Raw genomic sequence first — 24,538 nt, forward strand, 5'->3', positions numbered from 1 at the left:
TTGATCGCCGGGGCTTTTTTTTTTTTTTGCTTTTTTAGGGCGGGGGGGTGGCAGCGCTGCCTGCCAGTGTCCCACACTGGCCTGGCTCTGCTTTGCCGGCCGGCCCTTGTGTGGCCTCTGTTTGTTGTGGTGGCGAAGGAGCTGTGAATCAACAGCTGGCCCGATACAAGCCTGCAATTGAAGCAACAGAGGGGAGGCCCACCCATTACCCCCCTCCCCTCCCCACCACCGCCACCCCGCCCTGACTCCCCCGCAAAGCCCTTCATTAACCAGCCAGTGGGGAGTCGGGCAACACCAGACACTTGGCACACGATCTTGGCTGGCGGGCCAGACATAGTTGGTGGGGGTCAAGTCTGATCACCTGCCCAGAATTATAATGGCAGTAGTCATGCACATGCCTGACACACACACACACACACAGACGCTGACTTGTGGACAGGAGCACACTGAGGCACATTTGTGCTTTGACTCTGTGCATACTGTACATGAACAAATTGCAGCTGACATAAAGATGTATAATTATTCTTCAGTCTCACTTTAAGTTTGAAGCCTTTATTATCCTCTGATGTGTCAAGCGCTCTCTGATGTCTCACAAGTGAAGACCTCTCACCTGAAATGATGATGTATTTCCAGGCTTTGACGCTGTAAAGGCCATGCTTTTTTATACTGTTCCTTACTGCAAGTCGTTTCGGGCTGGGAAGACACACGAACCTGCTCCTTGTGCAGCAACCCAATCATCCTGTAAGACGTGCAGATGTTATTTAAATATTTGGCAGCATTTCATTCAACAAACTAGAAAACTGTCTATCCCTCTATGTATTTCACCCTTCATTTGTTTGATTGACACTGCTCATGTGACCCGCTCATATGTTTCAGAGATTGGTTTGATATGGTGCTGTGAGAAGTCAGTCACACACCGAGCAGTCGTTAAAGTTTGATGAATCGGGCTGTGCAAACCTTCTTACAACTCACAGCACGTTCTGTGTGGTTTTTCAGCGATGGTAGAATAAGAAGTCATGGGTGGTTGTAAAACACTTGCTCAAATGAATGATTATCATTAATAGATTCTAATCGCATCCTGTAATCACATTACACACATTACATCAGATTTATGATCATACTATATCCTGTTTTCATACCATCATCAGTTTGAATCGGATGTTAAAAAGCAGGCATAATAACAAGCCCACACTGAGCAATGTACCACTGCCGCTATCGAAAAACCAAACACTGACTTGATCTGATCAGCAGTATTTAGTTTAAAGGTGGAGCGAGGTATGGGCATCAAGCGACGCCGTTTTATTTTTAACCCCAGTGAATGCACAACATCCTGTCCTTGCCACATGGGCATGTTATGAAATGGGCACATGAGGGATTCAGCATCCTGTTTTAAATGAATAACAAGAGAGATTTCCCTGCTGTCCGGTAAAATGATAACCACATCCTCGCTCATAAGACATTTCAGGATTTTGAGCATTTTTGTGGAAATCATAACAGGTCACAGGACGATTTTAGTGTTTTTTCTCATGACAAAGAATGTTCCCATGTTGAAAAAGCCTTGCCAACACATGGTGCATATGTTTTTAAGAAACTGCAGTATAGCTGTAACCAGAGGGAATAAAGTAATGAAGGTAAATCGATGTAGCTTTATAAATAAATCATCCTTTTTTTTTAGCTTAGCCATGGGTAGAGAGTCAAAACTAAGGAGTCATGTCAGTAATTGCATAGCCATAGATTCATTCTGTGGGAATGATATAGCTGCTTGCAATTCCTCTCATCATAAAGACTAGACACATTATGGTGCCACGAGGAGGTAAAACACAAGCTCACTCACTGCCATCGAAATGTTTCTGTGGTCGTTGTGTACTGAAATATGAACTCCACTCTTAAACCTTTGTCATTATGTTTTCCCACTAGCTGTCAACTGTGTAATAGAAGAGAATCTGTGACTTTGCTTATTGGCATCAGACAGACTGATGTGTATTGAGGCAGTTGTACCTGGTTGGTCCGTGTGAACACGTTGAAATTCTGGAGGTAACCTTTGTGTCAAGGTTGTGGTATCAGTGTACACCAGGCGGCAGGATGACAGTACTTAGAGAGGTCTATACACAAAGAACACAGTCTGAGATAGGATTAGTCACATAAATATGGAGTTTTGAGGACAAATCACTTACATCTCATAATGATAAAAGGTGCAAGACTATGATCAACTCCACCCATATGCAGTTACCAGTCACATTTATAATCTGTGGAGTATTGTTACATCAAAAGAAACTCTATCCGTTGCTGTCATAGCAAATAACCAGAAAAGGAAGTATATATGCTGTCCCTGATGCAGTAAGAGAAGAGGAACAGACAGCTCGTATGAACATGGAGGAAAGGGCTCTGTATCATGGCCTCGCTAAACGTAATACTCACTCATTAACTCTGCATGCTTACACAAGAGAGGTAGCATTCATCATTACAAGCCAGTGGCAGAAAGTGACAAGCAACATAAAAGATATATCGTATATAATCGCACTAGAATGGAATAAGAAGCAATTTATGTAGCAGAAATAAAACAGTGACTAACATTTGGTAAATTCTATCGGAGGAAAATACAGCGTGTAATATTTACCAGGAGCAAATGTGCAGTGTGTTGATGATTTACGTTATAAAAAGGCTACAAGAGGGCATTTTTATTTACAGCCATGGTCCTTTGTTTTTACAAAGTAGCCTTATTTTCCCCCGAGCTGCTGTGATGAATAAGGGTTACCGATGCTGAACCAGGCCCTGCCAGGAGTCACATCAGGGATGAAAAAATTTCAAAGAAATGGTATGTAACAGTAAATGTTAGTCATTATTGACAGCTATGGTCAGCTGTCTTTCGGCTTTCATGGTTCTACTTCAGGCATCTCTGGCCCTGGGCTAATAATTCCTATGTGTTTATCTGGATGACCATAACAGTTTTTTTTACACTTCTATTTCATCGGCTCTGTTTAGTAGTTTTCTAGTCTCAAATAGGGAATGTGTGAAGGTAAAAAACACGAAGGGCTTCATGCATCAGTGTTCTTTTATAGACTTTTATTTTGGAGAAATTGTTTAAGATCATTTGAAGTTTACTCGTTCATTCTTATCGCCCATTTTCTCCTGTTATCTTTATTTGGTGCATTGGCGAAGTCACGGGTTCAGGTCACAGCAGGAAATGCCAATATTTGACTTTGATTCCAACAAATTCATTTGTGCAAACACATTAAGTTTAAAGGGAGGACATGTAACCTTTGGGTGGTTTTCTTGTACCCTTGTCCTTTATCTGTTTCTTACAATGTCACGGACTGCACTGGTGCCATGTGTCAGCTGTCATGAAAGGGGAATAATTTCTTCAGACAGACAGGGAATTCCACGATTACGTTACAGAAAGTGTGTCCTTGCTCTGATTCCATCCTGACAATTGTATTTATTTCAAAGATAAGTAATAATTTATCTGTGGGGGTCAAGAGGCGGGGTTGGTGCTGGAGCGCAGCTCGCTGTTGGGATCTTGTGAGATCTTGTGTCCTGTAGTCACCGTGACCCTGGACTCACCCCACCCAGGCTTTGACCCTGCACTCCCTGAGGAATGTGACCCCAGTGGAGGTCGTCTTGTGCGTGAGAGTTTGGAGACTGTCTGTCGCTGCTGCGACCAGATAGTTTTAAGCCACTGTTTTTCCTGCCCTATCTCATTTCTTCCCTAGAGGTCATAATAGTCTAGCTGGTTTGCTTAGGATTATGTCGTAGTCCACGTGTACCTGTGGATAGCCTATTACTTCCTTCCAGGGTTGGTCAGCGCACCACTCATCCTGGTGATGAACTTCTACCATTAGACAGTCAGCCTAATGGTAGAAGTTCAACATTGTAGTCAGAAGGGCAGAGAATTATTAATTAGAAATATCCCTTCCCTGACCATTTCTGTTCAGCAGGTAATCCCCAGTCTCTTTACAGTCAAACTGCTCAGTCCATGACATCAAACTGCAGTCTGACTGAGAAAGGTTACCACTCAGGTTGGAGCAGGCACCATGCAGCCCCCACAAACCACCAAACAGTATTGTTAGGGCTCTAGCTACCATTAAGGACACCAAGGTTGTGTGGTTGCTACTGTTTCAGAGGATGAGCATTGGAGTCCTACAAGAACACGCCACTTTCTGCCGACTTTGTAACAGTTGTGATTATTTTTACATGAAAGATTCTGTCTGGCTCATTTTGAAGCGGATCAGTTGGAAATGGGTGATCTCTGTGCACCAGTTAGCGACATTTGAATCAGAAGGTTAATTACAGTGGTGGAGTTGTTTGCTTACGTTGCACAGTCAAATCTGATCAAACGCCCACACATGAAGCTGGTTAGCTAAGGTTTTGAGTGATAAGTTCATAATAAATAATAACTATAATGATTTTTTTCTGAGCTTAAACCTTGAGGCGTTTAAGGTCTTTATAATTGATATAATTTCACTTAATTCAAGAACATTTTGCTAACTTGTTTTTTGGTGACTACTCTAACGGGGGCAGGATTGTGCAGTAGGAGTTTGCACTCATGACCTCAGTATTTCTAAAATCTAGTTAAGGGGCCAAAATATAGTGAAAGAGTGGGAAAATTATACAAAATGACCAATATACTCTTACAAGTGAATTCAGGGGTGCAAAAGTTTCTTCTTCTGGTATGATTGTGTAGCAGTACGTCACACAGCATGCATGCACTGCATCAGCTTTCTTCCTGGTAACAAGGAAAAGCACAGTTGTTGCTGGTGTACCTTGTTTCTGGCATGCCCTTCCCAACACTCCCACCACATCCACTTCAGCATATTTTGATATAATCATCAGCTTTCCTGAAGTAGTGTGTCTTCAAACAGTGTGATGTAATGCACTGAAATGTCAGAAGTTTAGGTAAGACTTCTGCAACTGGAATGGAAATCATTTTAAGAAATATAACTTTTTGTATCCAAACTGAAACCATGCCATGCGTCACACATCTTTAACCTTCAATTAAAAGCACAACTGTGCATTTCTAATAACTGGTTAATGTTTGGTGTTTGGCACAGTTTGGTTTCAGAGCTTGACATGCTTTGACATCCTTGAATTTCACTGTGATGTTGGTCTTCAAAAGCTGCAGAGGCAACAGGGGGTGAAATCTGCCTCTGGAAGTACAGTAGTGATGACATTTGTAGTAGGCTAATCCTTTTTTGACTGTTGTATAATTAAAGGGATGCACACATGGTTTGGCACAGTCCCTTTTTTTTAGCAGCTTTCCAGCAAAGCTCCAACAAAGCTGGCAGCATATCCAGCAATTGTTCGATTCTAATGGTGCACACTGATAGCAGACAACATCGTCATTGAATAGTACAACATCCACTCAATTGCATCTCATAAGTCATAAAACCGAGGTAGATTAGTTTGTTTTGTTTTGTTTTGTGGTCAAAGAATGATGTGTAATTCTAACAGTGTTATAAGCTCATGAAGGATCTTGTAGGATGCTCTTATTCTACTGTTGCATACAAAGTATTTTTCTCAGGATACATAACATCGGCTAACTGACCACATGTCTCTAACAGGTATCTGCGTCAAATGTGGGAAGGGTGTATATGGAGCCAGCCAAGCCTGCCAGGCCATGGGCAACCTTTATCACACAAACTGCTTCACCTGCTGCTCCTGTGGTAAGTAAAACTGTCAATTTAGTGAAATAATGGTAGAAACCGGTTCATCATCCGGTCTGCAAACGTGGGCGGTAACCCACCCCAGTGCATCCTGCATGTGTGAGCATAGCCATTCCCCTCAGTGACCAATTTGGTGCCAACCTGAAGCAAAGTCCATTTCCAAAAACTGTTGTGTGTTGAACTTTTCTTGGGTTTGACTTTAAACATGCAAATGATCCGTTCTGTATATTTGACTATTTTCACATTCCTGTAGTGGTGCAGGTAGCAGGTTTGAAATGTCAGAAGCTGCATATGATTTGGTACTTACAGTTTGCTCTGCAGTCTGCTTTCTATATTTGGAGACCAGGCTGGTAGACTGGAGATACTGTATAAAATTACCTGTCTAGATTACAAGTGTTGCACTTTCAGACAGCTACAAAAGCACTGGCTTGGGTCATCCATTTTAAGCCTGACAATCAAACCAGACTGTATTATCTTCATTCTGTTCGACAGTGTTCATATTATCCAGTCTCTGTTTTGTAGTAGTTGATATTTTGCTGTAACCAATCAACAGCAAGTAGTGCAGTTGTCATCATTAGTCTGACCCAGGGGTTTTCTGAGGCCTCAGCCCACCCTCAAGCAAAATTTAGACAACAGCGACCTCCCACCCCCATCCATGACTCACTGCTATTTGGGAGATAATCCAGCTACAGTTCCCATAATATTTTGGGGGATGTAAAGACGAAATACAATGTTGCTACTGTATGGATTCAGTGACTTACATCTTCATCTTGAGTCTATATTTGTTTACATTTAAGCAAATTGGCATCAACAGTATTCTGAGCTATCAGCAGTTCCTGTTTGCAATGTGCTGATGGATGCGCACACAATTATCACTGAATTACTTAAGACAACTTAAGAATTTGATGGTTCTCTGTTCTCGAGTTATAAGGAGTTTTTTAAAATTCAGATGTATGGACATTTATTCACTTTGGTTTAGTCACAGTGAATCTAAAAATGTGTGTCTAATGTCTGTGTGTTCAGATTTAACTGAGTTATGACTCTGAGGAGTACGAATTTTGACGCAAATTGTGGCAGTCGGGCCCTAAGGGTTTTAAAGTATTATCTTCATTGTCTTCATGAGTTGTGTGTCACAACAGCTGCTGCAGCTGCAGCCTCTGATAAGCGGGCCAAATCGTCAGAACAAACTACAATAACGAGTCTTACACACTATCTTTGGCTCACATCTCTCCCTCCATGCAACCCCCCTACAACACTCCTTTGCCATTTGAAAACCTCTGTTGTACAGGGAATCTGCAGTAGAGGTTGTTATGAGCAAGAAATATGTAGATTTTAAGAGTTCTGTATCTGTAACTAAGTCGACTCACAACAACCCATACAGCTCAGTTGATCTCACCCACGCTTATCGCCCTTTTTTGTGGCCATTTGTCTGGCCCAGGAAAATTATGCCTCCATTCTTAATCTCTCCCACAAAGCTCTGATTGGTCGATTGTTTCTCCGGCAGGAAAAAAACAGCCGCCAATGAGCACAGCATCACACATGTCGGTATTGCTGACAAAATCAGAGATGGAGGCAGTGATTAGAGGTCTGGAGACTAAAAGACTCTTAGTTTGCCACTTTATCCTTTTAGTGCTCTTCAGGAAAATTGAAAATCCATGAGTCTGACGTGTTCACGCCTTAGATACATCCCACGTCTTACACGCACCATCGATTGTACCGCCGACTTTAGAAAACGGTGGGAAAATGTGTGCTAACGCTTGTGCTTCAGTTTGTGTCCAGCCTCCCACCTTCCCTGTCTGCAGATTTCTGTGTTCTTTCGTACAACCTTGCTCTAAGCTTCAGCCGCTGCTGTCGCTGCTGAAAAATCATCATTAGTATCACCAGCCTGCTGTCAGAGGTGGTGTTACAGTCGGGGATCAAAACATCTGCTGCTTAAAAAAAGATCCTCCAGCCTGAGGTCTGTTCAGCAGAATGACAGCAGGGCAGCTCAGTTCTCTCTGCAGCAGGAACAAGCTAATAACTCTGCAAAGAAATAAAATGCAGACATTATTTGGTCTATAAGACTGTAATTAAATCTGTTTCTGTGTTCACAGTATAGATGGTGTGTGTGTGTGTGTGTTCGCGTGTGTGCGTGGCGAGCATGCGTGCTTGTGTGTTTTGGACATCCCTGTCACCCGACTCCAGCCCTCCTCTCCTGTTTCCCAGGGAAACAAGAGGAAGATGTCGGGAGAAAGCTTTTTAGCCAGGTTGCTTCCTTTCATATGTGTACTATACATGGATACTGATCCTCCACCCCACCCCCTCCGGCTCTGGAAGAACTGCCTATAATTTACATGTAACCAAAGCCACATACTTTTCCGATTTATTGTGTGTGTGAAGAAAGAGGGGCCAGATGCCGAGTGTCCAGTTGCTGAGGTAGTGGGGTTTGCTGTGGAAAAGTGGAAAAGTAGCCTCTGATGTGGTTATAAGTGATATAAGTGCTGTTTGTTGAGGAGTCACTAGCTAGCCACGCCGCCGAAAACGGCTTTCAGCGATGAAATGAAGCAAAGACGCAGATCTTGTTTGTAAGACAACCAGATTATTTCCTCTGAAGACTAAAAATACTCTTAAAGGGTGACTGGATTACTTACGGGGAGGGGGTGGGGGGTTAATTACATCATAAAATAGTTATGTAGGACTTTATTGCTGTTAGACAAAAACCACAGACAGCCCCTGAGAGAATTATTGTTGCGTTTATTGGAGAAATCATGTCCAGGATTAGTTAACAAGTCGTTTTCTGTGCTCAGTGCAGGTCCTTGTTGATAGCTTCACAGGCCGTCTTGCCTCTCGAGATGGTTTATTGGTAACGTAAACTTTGTGATGTATCATTTGACCTCATGTGAATGGGAATGTTTTCTTTTAAGCGGTGTTTTGAAAGCCTCTGAGAAGTTTAGTTTCAAAGTGCCTGCACTTGTCATAACACAATCCAGTGATTTATCAGGAGCTACGTTCCTATGTCCCTGTTTGTTTTTTGGTTTCTTTTTTTTTTTCTCTTTTTTTTCTGAGGAGTAGGGTCCTCCTGGAGTCGGGAGCTCCAGAGTGAGGCCGAGTTTGCTGAGACATTGCTCACTGGTAGCCTTGGGCTTTGTTTAACCATGCATAATTGAGCCCTCCTCTTGGCTTACTCCCATGGTTGCACCCTTTTTTCATGAAATGGCCAAGAATGCAAACTACCCCCCTCCACTTCAGCCGGCCTTCGCTGGAGGACCTCAATCAGACAGTCACAAAGTGTACCAGACCTGCTTATCAGAGGGGGCAGGCCTGGCATGGGCTCACGTTAAACGGCACATGCACGGAGAAGTGCATGCGTACGTGTGTAGACACATGAACCAAAGTTGACGTGGTTTCAGCTCCCTAGGGTCAGTCCAGTTTTTTCTTTTGAGAATGATCTTTGTTTCCTTTTTCATTGTAAACAAGTACATCTGCTGAGGCCCATTTTTATGCATAATGTTAAAGAGCAGTGATTCCTCCTCTCACAGCTACTGTTACAGTGCCATTAAGCAAGGTGTTTGTTTCCCTCTGCAGCCTTAATGGCAGTTTGGGGGATCAGTTTGCCACTAAATATATTTTCCCACAGAAATGCGCTTAAACTGGAGTGAATTTATATTTCTGCATGACTGTGAGTCAGGGTGTTGTTGAAAATAAGCACGCCTTCTCCGGATAAAATAAAAATAAATAAATAAAGGCGCTGCTTTAGGCTGGATGAGCAGAGTGTCAACCGCAAGGCTGATGACTCATTTCTGTGTTAGAGTAATCCAAACGGCCTCTGAAAGCACTGGCAGGAGAAGAGAGCTCAGGGGCTTGAATTTCTCAAATCTTTCACCGCTACCAGTTGCACCTGCCAGGCAGCGGAAATCAGGAACGTTCACTTCTTTTGTGTTTTGTTTCTGGAGTCATACAGTATGTTTGTGTGCACATTAATTATAGCAGCATTATTAGCAACAATTAGATTGTGATATGAATAAGGACTATGGAAGCTGTCATATAAACCACATTAAGTTCATCTTTAACCTTCAAATATCCTGTACAGACCTCAGATGTATTGATATAAGGCATACCAGTCTATAGAAAAAATATACTGTCAGTAGCTTGTTAGATAATAACAAGTGTTCTCATTAGCAGGTTGTCAGTGAGCCAACAGCTAACAAGCCTGTAGCAGTATTGTATTTTGACACCCTGCATTTAACCTTTCTGGTTTGTTTGGAAAAGAAGGCGTAAAGTTGCGTTCCTCCTCTTCTTTTAATGAATGACAAGCTCCTGTGAGACATGTTGCACCTAGGATCTGTGTCATAATATTGCCCTAAATTTGCACCTTTATATTATTTTCACTATTTCATTTGTTGGCATGAAAAGTTGACTGCATGTGAACCTTTGCTCTCGTGCAGGCACAGGGCATGGAAGCTCCATTACCTAATCATCATGCCTCAATATTAGTTTGTAAATTATTCGTAAATATCATTCTGTAATGTGAGCTGCATTACCAAACTGTCAGTACGCTGTCCCTTTTAACATGACGTGGACAAATTTGATGGTGTTAGGAGGACTGTCAATAGAAGTAATTTTGAAACACATAAAAATGCATTAGCAGGGATTTCACAGCCTCTCTTCTTTGAAATCCCAAAAGCACTCAGGCTACATGATGAGAAAATAACACACACTATCCCTCTGTCGTCCTTCTTCTCCCCATATATATTCGTTTTCTGCACAATCAAAGTCATGTTTAGCCTCTGCAGTTGTTGCCACATTTCCACCAGCCTTTCCCCTACAGCTATACTTCAAACCAAAGGCTCCACCAGCTTTGTGGTTGCAATTTTAAAAGTGCCCTCTTTGTAGATCTGTCTCTCATTGTCAACTTGAAAAGAGGTTACAGTTTCTAAGATGTCTTTCAAATAGCAAACCAGTTTTAAAATATTGTGATGTTCCAAGTTGTGTCTTTGGAAAGTCAAAGTCTGACCAGAGCACACCTCTCGTATTGACCCAATTAGCGGTCAGAACAGTGTGATATATTACTCATTCTAGTGGAGGGCTGCATCGTTCATGATGGATGATATGCTTACTGCTGCCTGTTCCATCCACGGCTGGGTTTTCACCAAAAATACTCCAAATGTTGTTGAAACTGCAGGCCTGCACAGGCTCATCATGGCATGGTGTAAAAAATCAGTTTGAAGCTCCTTTGTGGGTAAATCACTGCATTTATCTGTCCTTCTAGCCTGGCCAGAGCTCTGGTTTCTCTGCCAGAGAAAGAGAACAGAGAGGCTGAGTGATGCATCCCACCAGCAAGAGCAAGCAGTACCTCTCATGAGACTGGATTATTGTCACTGGCAACCATTAAGAATACCGAGGTGATAAAATACAGAACAGAACAGTGTGGACATCCCGATTTTACAAAAATATGTAAAAACACTCGCACTGGAATGGCCCGAGCCAGAGGCAACCTGATGTCGTGCCATGAGCTTTTTCAGAGTGAATGCAGGCAGGTCTGGGCTGCGATAGGACGCTCAGAAGCTTTTACACATCGTGACTAATCAACCTGATTGCACAGCCAGAATCAGAGATGTGATTGCTTGTAGGTTTTCAGCTGCAGCCAGCCACTACTATAAGCAACACATTGATGTAAATGTCTGATTTGAGGATGTGTTGTGTTCAGTTACAAAGATTCAACAAACCTGCCTGCTTCATTGCTACATGATTAGCTCGAAGTTTGCTCAAACAGAAATTACAGTTTGAATCTTGAGTTACGACAATTGCAAAATAATTTCATGCCAAGATGAACGCTCAAATTCATAAAACAAAGAGGAACCAAGAGGTTATAACATGTTGACACACACCAAGGCATATGACCAATAGGAAGTTGGCAAACACTTCTGCATGGAATGGATATGACCCAGTTTTTTTTTGCAGCAATTGCAGTGTGGGTTTAGAGATTTCAAAGGTAAACACTACTCAGAGATGTATCTAAATAAAAACTATAGGAATATTTTAGCATGGATCCTTCTGTCATAATGACAGCATTGTGCATTTCCATATTTACACCGCCTTAAAGGCCCTTCTTACCCATTGTCCAACTACACAGTTGTTTTCACTTATTTGCCTCATTAGACCTTATCTGAAGGCTGTGGGGGGCTGTTTGATTGACAGCTGTTAGGATGGGAGAGGTTACACCTTCGGGAGCGCCTTGGTACCTGAATGGTAACAGTGCAATTCAAGCTGGCGACCTTTTGCTGCATGTCATACCCCTCATTTAAAAAAGAAAAAAAAGTAATGAATGCGTTTTGTCATACAACTGCACTATTTGTCTTGAGATTGTGGTGCAATTTGGAATTTAATATTGTTGCTTCAGTTCTTTATCCTAAAAACCTTCTCCTGAAACAGCCCCAATGGGCAGCATATCCCTGCATATAGCTCTGGTTATCCTATTGGTTTGGATGAGTGTGGCAACAGTAGGCAGTATGAAGACGTTGTTTCTAGTGCCTCCACTGCTTTACTCGGGTGACTAGCTAGCAGGTAAGCCCTCACATTTATTGTCCTTGAAGAGAAAGGCAACTGCTTTTTACAAAGTCCACAAACAGACTTATCTTTGTTGTAGTGTAGTGTAGAATCCAAAATATTTCCACACACCGCTTTGACTACAATCGAATATTAAATGTTTTCCCTGCATTCAAACAAAAGTTTTGAATTTTGAATAAGAAGTGACAGCTACGGTTCTTATTGGTTCAAACAGTTGGGTGACCTTATGTAATTCCAACATATCTCTGTAACTTCAACCTGAAACACCTGTGTGGGTGCACAGTTAATGTTTAGTCCAACAAAACTGTCCTGCACTTGGCATACAAGAAGGATATGATGTTACGGGTTCAATGTAGGTTAAAAGAAACACTGAGAAAGCAATTAAAGCACAATATCAGAATAATGACTGCTCCATTTTCAAACACAATATGCTTCATTACACTGTCTATCAAAGTTAAACAGAGTTGAAACTTGCACTCTTTGGCTAAAGTGGCACATGTAGACCTCATCTCAGGCTGCATATAAAAAAATCCTATCTTATCCACTTATAACACTTTATAACAATTGAGAGAACATGATTGCTGCAGCAACTCTTTGGTCAGGGAAAGCAAGTTTTCAGTACATAAGTACATAAGATCATCATTACAGCTGTATCGTACCAATAGATACAACAAGAGAGTCTGATCTAGGCCTAAAAGGATAAAAGAAGAAAACAAGGGTGAACATGCTCCTTCAGCAACAATAAAGGACTCACTCTGGGGTGTTAACTGCTCTTTGAAAGGGTTATGGCTAGAGCTGAAAAGCTACCTATGATTTTATTTAAGTAACCATAGAAAAGACCACGTATCCCACATGATCCACCTGAAAAATCTCCATACAGCCTCACAGAGCTACCAGTAACTGTTGCTGTTGATATGTGGAAATGGGTACGTTCCAGTTTCTTTTGTGGAAACAGGCTCTCGGCACAACTGCTAGACCAGAGGGAAATTTAGCTGAATAAAACCTTTGCCTTGGTGGCACATCAGTACTCTTACACCAGCCAAACGCTCATTCCCATGGCAACACCATCATTCAAAATGAATGCATTAACAGTAATAGCACTAGCTCTAATTCCTAAATGAACAAAATTACAAGCCACCAGCATTAAGGAGAGCAGAGGTCAGGGCCTTAAAGCCTCAGCAGTAACACTGTGACCGTAGAACAAGCAACTAGAGCAAGATGAGTCATCATGTCACTGTAAATTATTTTGTGGTTAAATTACCATTTATATGGTTAGTTGCATTTTTTTATATTGTATGTTCTTCCAGCTTGTTTAGACCCAATCATTCAGTTTTTGGCCATATGACCTATATTTTAAACCAGTTATAATTCAAAATGTAGGTCTGTTTTGAGAGGGATAGGAGGCACAAACCTTATGTTCATTAGGTTTACATTTGGATCTTACATTGTGCAGTTAAGTTTGTAATGCATCCAATTCCATTTAGGGTTAATGAGCTCTTAAATCTGGCTTTCTAAAAACCTGCACATAGATAGTAACTTGTAAACGGAGCCTCTGGTTCTATCACTTATAGCGCTGTGAGGAGGTTCGGGCTCTCTGTCTGGTGACAAAAGGCCAGAGGAGAGAGAGGCAGGCATGCAGCCCTCCCCCTCCCTTTCTCGGTGAGGGAAACGGGCAGAGAGCGGGTGTTGGAGAGGTGTGGGGGGTTGAATGGGACCAGCTAGTGACCTCAGGCAGAAAGAATGTCCCCGTTTGCTCAGTCGGCCCGCTCCCCTAGCAGCGCTCCACACAGTCATCAGCACTGGGGCCTTTGTGTTCACCTTCCAGACCCCAAACTCCAGAGCAGAGGCCACAGACAAGCACACAGCAACACCTCACAGCCCCTGCTGCTGCACTGTTCACTATAATCTCACTGTTCCTGTGAGTTTAGCCTCTCCAAAGTCTCGGTTTTAAAGACAGTGTCTCTTAAGAGTTGCTTCACATGGCGCTCTTCTTCGATCCTGCTTTTTTCTCTTTGCTCCACGCTACCAAAATGCTAATTGCTCCTTAGTCTCAAAGTCTTAAAAGTCTCACCTATTGTGTGGACAGCATTCCTCGGCTGCTCCAGCCATTTATGTGGGTGTTAATGTATTGCCATCTCCCAGCATTGTGACACTGTGTTTGTGTGTGAAATACAGCGATTGCATAAATTTCCGTGTTAAAAAGAGAGAGGGGGGGGTGGCAGATTTCCCATGCGGGGACACCCATAAAATCAATGGTGGCTCGGGACGACAATTAAATCTGACTAATCCAGCAGATTTATGAGATCCGTGTGCTTCGTCTGCCAGGCTCGGGTGAAGTCATCGTGCTGCCAGAGAGACACCGCTGCTGTTAAATGAATTTGAATGGGCGAGCTGTAAGGGGTGCATGGCAGGGGGTTGCAGAAGCCAGCCCGCAGCAGAATTTCTTTTTAAATTGGATTCAAACTTGGATTCTGATGAATGAAGGCTCACCCAGAGGAATTCAGCCTTCACACTCGGAGCTGGAAGCTCAGTATGCTGAACCTGGGCCCGTTGTGGTGTGGACATGTTCCTCTGGATGTGTTTGCAAGGTGCCGAAGTGCAACCATTGATTGTTTTCATGTCTTATAGTCTTTTCGAAATGTCAAAAATACTGTCCAAGACCACCAAAGTGATGTCTGTAATGTGCAAACCAGTATCCGAGGAAAGTTTTTATTTGATGATGATAAAGCCAATATTAGCAGTAATGGTTGGATCTTATATCAAGATGAATGACCATAGATGTTAATGGGTAATTAACATTTCAATACACTAATGGATTGATTGTTTTAGCACTGGTGTTTATGCATATGTTGAGGTTTGGGACATCCTCCCTCCTGTCTGCTATTGTTGGTCTGTCTGTGGATGGTGCACAATGGCAGGGATGGGAAGGGGGGGCTGGAAATGGCCTGCTGTATTGATTGTGTATGGGTTGTGAATGGAATCCTGTTGGGATCAATAGCCGATGTAATTAAACGGAGGCGCAGGCAGGATGTCGCCTACATTCGGCCAACCATCTGCTCCACACTGACCTGCTGTTGTGGTTGTAAAGTAGGGAGATTAAGGAAGAGATACAGTATGATGTATTTTGATTTAGAGTGTTAGACGTTGACAGAAATTGTTATAAAAAGATTTTATTCTATGTGCTGTGTCTGACATAATCTCTTACACTGTTTTTGACCAGCATGTCAAGGACAGAAAAAAATAAGAATAAGTCACATTTTGTGGAACTGTTGAAGCTATGATACTTATCTCTATTTGGACTACAGCTCTGATTCAACCTTCCAGGTTAGCTCAAAGGCGATGGGGTTCCTCTGTACCAAACTGAGAAAATGATTTCTCTATGAACCTGGCTATTACATCATAACGTTGTCATGTTGGAATAGGGAATAATGTTGTTTCAAACTATTGCTACAAAGTTGGAAGCTTGTCTGATATGTGATTGTATGCTGTATATTGTATATTGTATATGCCTTTATTGGAATAAAGAAGCCTTGCCCAAACTATGAAAAACAAATCCAAACCAAAAGTACTCTTGGCTATGTTGTCTATATGCAGCAAACCCTTCCATACTTAAATATGTAGATTTAATTTATTGTCTTTCTTTTAGGGCGGAGGCTGCGAGGGAAAGCGTTCTACAACGTCAACGGGAAGGTATATTGTGAGGAGGATTTCCTGGTAAGTCACCTGTGTGTTCATGAGTATTGATTTTACTCTGTGGTGAGCAGAACCGCTGGTAGCACTCTATCCTTGCTTCATGGCGCGTTGAGAGAGGAGCGGGTGGAGCAGAGCGAATGATTAGGATCTCTGGGTACATTCTGCAACCCTCCAGAGGAAACGGACATCGCAGCTACAATTAGGACTTTAGCACCACCCCTCCAATTCACACTAATTTCCCCCGAGTTTCCCCAAGGAGCTCAATTACCCCCCGAGCAGCTCCGGGCACTTACAATTAAGAGTGGGAGGTGGACAGCTGTAGCTCCTGGTCCATCTGCTTCAGGTTAACAGGCCAAATCCAATGCCTACCCTCATGATGCCTTTGTGTTCTGTCAGAATTATTGTAATGAGAAGTTTTAATGTAGACAGACTCACCAAGATGAAAGAATGACAGTTTTGAATCATTATGTGTTATGTAGTGTAGCTGTTGGTGATGCTGTTATTAACTGAATGTGACAAAATTGTTTCCAAACATGGAGGAAGAATCTGACAAAATGTTCGTGTGACATAAATGTTGAAAACAGCTTTATATTCCAAACAAATTCACAACACATGGCCTCATCTGCTTTCCACACTTCCTGTTTATCGGCAGCTTCCCCTTAGAGAAATTCCTGTTTTGCACTTAACAATCACTGCCTCTCAGTGATAAACTGATGCTGGAGGTCAGATGACGGGATGAGACTAATCTTCTTCCGCTTCCCTCATACTGCTAATTCTCGACTAGTCCGGCTTGTCACCCTGGGGGTGTCTCGGGAGCGGTGGGGTGGTGGCAGATGGTAGATCTGCAGTTGAGATGTCAGGGCAGGGGGCAGACTGCCCATCACCACCTCCCACCTCCACCTGGTAGCCCACCCCCCAGTCATCAGGTCACGACCTTGAGGGGGTTGTGAGCTGCAGATGGTCACCTTTATTATCTGCTTGCGCTTGGGGTTGGAGGGAGAGGAGCTATTGATGTGGTGCTGGGTGTTTAGTTTCCTGTAACACACAGAAAGCAAGTCACACCCAGTTGGTCCAGTGGAGATACTCACCGGCCAACAAACACATGGTAATTCACAACTGGATTTAACTGTTTGAATATGATGGAGGGCCATGCAGAACAACAGCAGCACCCTCCCTCAGAGAAATACAGATTTAAAAATGCATAGGTTAGGCACCACAGGTCGCTGCAGCCGGACGAACGTGTCAGCCGAGAGACAGAGGATTGTGAGAGAAAGCCTTTACGTGTTAATTTAAAGAGTGCAGCAGCACCCTCTGTAGATGAGTCGAGGACTGAAACAAGTTCATGCATCAGGTGTGAAGCAGTACATGTTCCACTAATTGTATTGCCATCACAAAATTCTCCAGAATTCACTGCCGAGGATAATACATCCTGTGTCTTTTCCTACCCACAGTACTCTGGTTTCCAGCAGACAGCTGAGAAGTGCTTTGTGTGTGGGCACCTCATCATGGAGATGGTAAGAGCGATAGCAAAAAATAATGTAAAGCAAAGGGTGAATGCATGTATGCTATATAGGATAGAATGTATACTTAGGACAAGTAAAGCAAAGTCACTATGGGATTGTGCAGACATAAAATCACAAAATGCTATATTAAAGCGTAAAATTTTAGCGCCCCACTCCTCACTCAGTTTGTGTTTTTAATCTCAACCTCCCCGATGGCAGCCCATTGTATGTCACTACATGAACTCAGTGGCCTCACTGCCAAGTCTCACTGTTATCTTGTGTGTTTTTCTTCTGTGTGTGTGTGTGTGGGCGTCTAGATCCTCCAGGCGCTAGGCAAGTCATACCATCCTGGCTGTTTCCGCTGCGTGGTGTGTAAAGAGGGTCTAGATGGAGTGCCTTTCACTGTGGACGTTGGGAACAACATCTACTGTGTCAAAGACTACCACACGTAAGGAGGACATGTCTCTGCTCTGCACACTGATAAAATGTGATTACTGCATGACAGAATGTGGCCTAACAAGCTGTTCAGCACAAAGAGGACAATTTGGAACATGGAAATAGCAGTTTGTCGTAAAATGTTTGGTTCTCGCTCTACTCCTGCTGCTGTATTTATTTGAAACTGTATCGTCCTGATTATGTATTTGTAAAAATCTGGTGTAGAATAAGAAGTCAACTGATTTAATATTTCTCTCTCAGGGTTTTTGCTCCCAAGTGTGCCTCTTGCAACCAGCCCATCCTTCCAGCCCAGGTAAGGAGCATACATGAATCAGTCCTAACATAGTTGATCATCTCCAAGAAATATTCTTTACTAAAAATCCACTCTGGTTCAGTAAATGGTCCAAAACGGTGTAGTTGCAAATTGCCACTCTCTCGCTTCACCTTCCTTTCCAAGCACAAAGGAGTTACTATGGTGACTGCCCTATCTAGAGCCAGTTTGTCCGTTCTGTAAAAACATGTCAATTCAACCTGGCGGATTCCGTGGAAAGATAACCATCAGATGATTTCAAAATGTTGCCTTTAATGTGAGACAAATGTGCCTCTGGTCTTAGATTATGTTGGTTTCTGTTAATATGACATGAAGCAAACAAAGTACTAAAATGTTTTATTAGTCACACTGTATCAAAATAAATTAAAATGAAGACAAAAACCCAAACTGAGCTAAATTGATCTTGTCTATTGCTCCTGCCAAAACAAAGCAGGCTGAAAGTAAGCATTTCTCTGATAAAACTGGCAAAACCACAGAGACACACGGAGAGAGAGAGGAGCAGTGTGTTGCCTCAGGACACGTGGCAGCTGCAGGGATCAGACCTGAGACCTGCTGCTTATTGGACCATCACTTTAATGAGACACTAGACTGATGTGATGAGAAGGTCTTACTGTGTGTTTGTCCCACCAGGGCTCTGAGGAAACTATCCGGGTAGTTTCCATGGACAAGGACTACCATGTGGAGTGTTACCACTGTGAGGTGAGGCCTGCACTCTGTCCTCACAAACACACACACACACACAGAGTCACACATAGGGAGTATGAGTAAGAGCAGTCTACCATGCATGTGATTTGACTAGAGTCGATTCAGCATCTCTGTGTATGAGTCAACTTCTTAGGCTCTTGTGAAACACACACACACACACACACACACACACACTGTTGAGCCGATCGTGCACAGACACATTTATCCACTAGTGAAACTGGGTAAGAGCTGCAAATCGTGGGATGAGACTAAGGCTGTTTTGTAGCGGTGGGTGTGAATCACCGCTGCAGTCTGTTGTGGAATGAATGAGAGACACACACACACACACACACACACACACACACACAGAAAAAACACTCAGACGGATACCAACCCAAGGTTACAGCTCAACACTGTGACTCATTGACAAAGTGCATTCCAGCGTTGAGATCTGAACTCAGCTGGGGACTTGTTGCCTAAACCAGACTTGTGAAATCGCAGTCATCCTGCCACTCACCTGCGTCAGATGGTTTGCAGTGCAAGTCTTAACATTAACATTTCATGCCACCCTGCAGTCATTCTGCATATGTTTTTGTGCATTGTAAATACTGAATTGAGAGACCAGATCATTTCTACTGTCCTTATGAGCAGGATAAGACAGATTTCTCTGAATGGTTGACATTCCACTTCATACAAATGGACCAGATCATTATGTAAGCAGTGGGTAATCATTCAGCCAAGTTGTGGGGGGCTTATGGACAGAGGAAGGGTAAAGTCCAGAGCTGAATCATCCTGCTAATGGTAAATTCATTACATATTGGAGGGGGGGAAATCAGATTCTGTAACACATGAGGTACCTTCAAAGTTTTTTCTTTTCTTTTTTTTTTCTTCAATTGAACATTTTTCTACTAGATGTAACAATACTAAGTAGAATAAACAATCAGTGCAAATTCATTTATAATACATGAATTTTCAGCTGCTATCCAGGTCTGAATCACCATAGCGGCAGAGTAGGGCCGGTCACTGCATGTATATGATAGATATAAGAGAGTGATGTCAGACTATTCCTTTAAATAGATTTTGTATTAACAAAGCACATCAGGGTTTAGTTATTCATCGCCTTCGTGATGTGTTCATGCTTCTGTCTTTATGCCACTCTTTCAGGACTGTGGTCTCCAGCTAAACGACGAAGAGGGCCACCGCTGTTATCCACTGGAAGGCCACCTGCTCTGCCACAGCTGCCACATCCACCGGCTCCAGTCACAGGTCCCTGCCCACCTGCCCCCCACCTACCCCCTCCACGTCACAGAGCTGTGAGGTGGGAGTAGGGTGGACAGCAACCAAGCCCCGCCTCCCGGGTGATCCGAGACACCAGCAGCAGGAAAAAAAAAAAGAAAAGGCCCCGGCCCCCTAAAGCAGTTTCAGGGAAGCCCTTCATCGACTTCCTCTGTCCTCAACTGGACGGCCGGGCTGTGGACCAACACACACAGTGCAGCTCCTACCACAAGCCCTGCTGTCACATGACAGGGCTGGGAAAAAGACTCCCCCTCCTCCTCCATCTGTGGTCCCCCCTTCCCCTGGGGTGCCTAAACCCTGAAAGCCAACACGCCGGCTCACCCAGAGGCCCCCGGTGACGTCACACCTCCTGACCCCTGCACATTCATCAAAGAGAGAGCTTTTAGATTGGAGCACGCAAACTCGTCTCTCTCCTTACTTCCCGCTCTTCCTTTCCATGTTTTTCATTCTTGAGCTCTGACTGAAGCGGTTTACCGCAGCGGATTCACCGGTGCTGTCACGTCTACAGAGTGCTGCCGATGTCGGTGTCGGGGAGGCCAGGGAACGAGCCACTACATTCCGGTGCTGGCTGGACCGGACAGACCCCAGGGTGGGCGTGCTGTGCCTTCAGAGCGGGCTCTCTCCGTGCAGCTTCTAACACTAAAATGGAGTCCTGCTAAAGGCTATGCAAAGGACACCCAGCATCACGACACAGGGCTGTGAGGAAAAACTATGAACTCATCGCTCCTGACCCTGACCCTGCACCGCCCCGAAATAACAGATGCACCGTAGCACCACAAGCCCAGAGAACTGACTGACATTCCACTTAGAAGTCTTAGAAGAGACCTTGAGAGATTCACAAGCAGTGTCTTAATTAATGATTATATTATGACAGAAAAAGAAAATTTTAGATGCACATAGATTGTCTTTTATATATGAATATATATTTTGCAGATGTTTTCCACATAAGAACATAGATGTAGATTTTGTTTTTCTGTTGCTGCGCTCGCGATAGATTCAGAGGTGAAACATGCTGTCTGTCACGCAGTCAGAAGCTTCTGAAGATTTTGGGTCTGTTGTATCATTTCTGTTTGAGGACACAGAGCCTCTTCATGTCTGTCAGTGGGTCCCAGATCCACAGGCTTTGTAGGAGCAGACCTGGCTCAAATAGAAATTGCCTTCAGTTTTATTCCACTCTGAGTACCAAATTTGTCGTGTCTAAATCAAGTTTTTGGCAACAAATGTGTTCCTTGTAGACTGCATGTAGACTGTAGACAGCTGTAACACACTCTACAAGTCAGACATTTCTGCATACCTTAAATTTCACCGTCTGGTTAAACCTGAGGCAGTTTGTTACTAAAGTTACGAGTTACTATTTAGCTGAACTGGTCAACCTCTCCAGTACATTCATTCATTCATTCATTCATTCATTCAATAAAGTTCTTTGTAACCCAGGTCCTACAAAACGTAACCATGTATGCATGTACCTTAGCACTGAGACTTTTTCTGACCTTCGCTCTAAGTTGCGCCTATTTTTACCAAGTTAACACACGGAGCTGTAAGATTAGGATTTAAGCTTAATCTTCAAAGCTGAGAGCTTAGCTAGAAATTGGTCTTTAAATGCTAAGATTTAGGACCCTTGGTAGAACACTAAAAGACTCAGCAGTCATCATAGAAATCAAAAGCGAACTGTAAAGATTAGAAGTAATATAAAGCTCTGTCGTAATAAAAAAAAATAACGAAAGAACTCTGATTGGAAAAGATTTGTCCAAACATCATTATGTAACAAATTATATAAAGTGTTAGTTGTGTGCACCAGGAGCCTCAACGGAGATCAAAATCAGGACTAAAAATCATTAATGAACATATATCTATTCCTTATTTATACTACCAAAAGTCATTTTCTGTCACGGACACTGTAAATGTGGCATCTGGCCCGTCTGGTACTCAAAGAAGGAATCAAAACAATTTGAGTGATACCTTTTGCACCAGGTCTGTTCAGGACACTGTTTCCTGGTATGTTTTCCCAGACACTGGTTTTTGTCATATGAGCACTGAGAACACAGTGCGTTACTACGAGGAACCTCCACTTGTCCACATGCCTTAAGACAGAACAGGTATGTTTGTGTGTCTCACAGTCTGCTGTTGTGTTTTGGGAGGACGTCCCTGAGAACCCGGAGCTGCTGGTCCCACCCGCGCTTTTTAGAGGAGTCCCCCTCCCCACATTTCCCTTGCTGGTTGTGTGCGTCTGTGTATGTGTGTGTGTGTCTGTGTATGTATGTGTGTGTGTGGGCAGGCACTTGCATGTATGTGTTGCAGTGGGTCCTGCGTGTGTGTGTATATATACCAAACAAAAACTGCATAAAACTCTGAGCTATGGGGGTGCTGGAAAAATGGTCTCACCCCTCCCCACTTAGTTACGGTCACTGATGAATTTTTTTTCAGATTGGCACTCAATAGGTCCTTCCCCTGTAAGATGTTTTAGGGAACTTCTGTTTTTGAGGAAAACTCAGCTCACTCTTGCACCGAGCAAAAATCTGAGCTGCTGCACATTTATGCATTAAACCCCAACTACGTGTGCTTATTTCAAATATGAGCTAATTGTGTAAAAGTGTTTGTATGAGTGTGTGAGAGTGTGTATGTGTGTGTGTGGGCTTGTGCTAGTGGCAGGGCCATGGCACAAGCACCTCACCGTGTTTGCAGGGCAGCCAGCACATTGACCCCTGCTCTCTCTGTTGTAACCCAGTGATGATTTTGATGACTGCGTTTGTTCATCACCTTCTTTCCAGATGTTTTTGTCTAATTCTTGGTGTGTGTGTTCGAACGTCTGTCTAGTACTATGTTGGTAAGGTTTACACACGTTCCAGTAGCTGGTATATCATTCTCTGACTGTGGCAAACTCCATCCATCTGGTATTAGAACAAGAATAAAACAATCACCAAGTATTTTATGCAAACACTGGCCCAGCTCTTATTCATACTGTATTACTGTACACGCAGGTCTCAATGAATACTACTGAATGTGTCAAAAACGGACTGAAGGCAGGGGTCACCACAGGCAGAAAGTGCTTTCTTATGTAACCTGATGTGATGAGATTCATTCGAATGTAATAATGATTAGTGTTTGTATATTTGTAAAAGCAGAAAAGAGAAAGGACTGCATATGTGAGACATTCCCCCCTTGTCATTTGATTAACCTCAGCTTTGTACAGGGGTCCTGGTCAAGTAATGTGTGCCATGAATGAGGGTTTTTTTTGTTTACTCTGCACAATATCAACCCCCAAGAAAAACTTAACAACATCAGAGTGTATCCCCTTTTAAAGATGTCTTAATTCACCTGTTTTAAAAGTACTACTTCAGTTTCTATTGCATAGCACACAGCTAGTTACCCTGTACATAAAGAGGCTAGTTTTTTATTTTATTTTTTTGTCAAAAATCACTTGGAAAGAGAGGACTTCTTCTCCTACTGGTAGTTCCAACAAGCACATCTCGACACCTGTCACACATCTTTTGTATCGCTAAGTGTTTTGATTACCTAGATGGTTCATAAAAAAAGGAAACTAGATCTATTTATCTAAACATGAAAAAAGTCTAAAGTTATTTAATGTATTAAAAATCGGGACGTATCATTTAACTGTAGATGACATAATCTGCTTTTTCAATAAAGTGGTTTTGTAGCTAACTGCAAAAAAGTGTTTGTTCAGTTTGATTTTTTGCCATTTTTTTGGATTATGTTTCTATACAGCATGAAATCTGCCACCACAAAATTACACCCAGTTACAAAATACTGCTGCCATGAAACCGACACAGTTTTGTTGTAAAGAATTTGTTTTGCATACACCCTTAATGATTGGTTTTAATTTGGAAGTCTTTGGCACTGAACATTAAATGATAGCACTCTAAAACACACATTTCTGACAATATACAGAAAAATGCTACTTGTTTTACTAAAATTGTCAGATCTTTGCTGTAATTACAGACATGTTTGTATCAGTGACACATTATAGATTATATATAGTGAAGGAAATGTGTCCTTAATGTTACACATGGAGATTCATTATTTAAATGATGTTCGCAGTCAGATAAATAAATTGAAAAACATAATCTATAAACAGTCCTTGAGAACAGGCTGCAGTACAGTTCCAGCTGTGTGTTTCATAGACATCATCTCACAGCTTTACACTAGTTATGACAACATGTACAGTTTTGCACCAGAAATGCATTCGCACATGTATTCCCTAAGGTTGCTGTAAGTGGTAGGCTCTATTACACTAAGCAAAATCCTATGCTAAATATGCAGCTAGCAGCCAATTAGTTTAACCCAAACTTTAGATTGCTCTTTTTACACTTCCGTTTTTGTAAGGAAATGAACAAACAAGATACAGTTTGTTAATTAGTGAGTCATAGTGTCAG

General features: G+C 42.6%; 1 protein-coding gene across 1 annotated transcript in view; it reads left to right on the top strand.

Annotated features, from left to right (window-relative positions):
• Nucleotides 1-23,817, top strand: part of wtip (WT1 interacting protein) — a 27,550-nt gene extending 3,733 nt beyond the window's left edge. The window contains exons 2-8 of the mRNA XM_035651966.1: nucleotides 5,559-5,660; nucleotides 15,853-15,920; nucleotides 17,351-17,413; nucleotides 17,719-17,849; nucleotides 18,098-18,149; nucleotides 18,798-18,866; nucleotides 20,016-23,817. Coding sequence (XP_035507859.1) covers nucleotides 5,559-5,660; nucleotides 15,853-15,920; nucleotides 17,351-17,413; nucleotides 17,719-17,849; nucleotides 18,098-18,149; nucleotides 18,798-18,866; nucleotides 20,016-20,168 — 638 coding nt within the window. The 3' untranslated portion in view covers nucleotides 20,169-23,817. The remainder of the gene's footprint in view (nucleotides 1-5,558; nucleotides 5,661-15,852; nucleotides 15,921-17,350; nucleotides 17,414-17,718; nucleotides 17,850-18,097; nucleotides 18,150-18,797; nucleotides 18,867-20,015) is intronic.
• The last annotated feature ends 721 nt before the right edge of the window (nucleotides 23,818-24,538 follow it).

The sequence above is a fragment of the Morone saxatilis genome, unplaced genomic scaffold (genome assembly GCF_004916995.1).
Source record: "Morone saxatilis isolate NCDOM2014 unplaced genomic scaffold, NCSU_SB_2.0 Contig11, whole genome shotgun sequence".
NCBI classification, from domain to species: Eukaryota; Metazoa; Chordata; class Actinopteri; family Moronidae; genus Morone; species Morone saxatilis.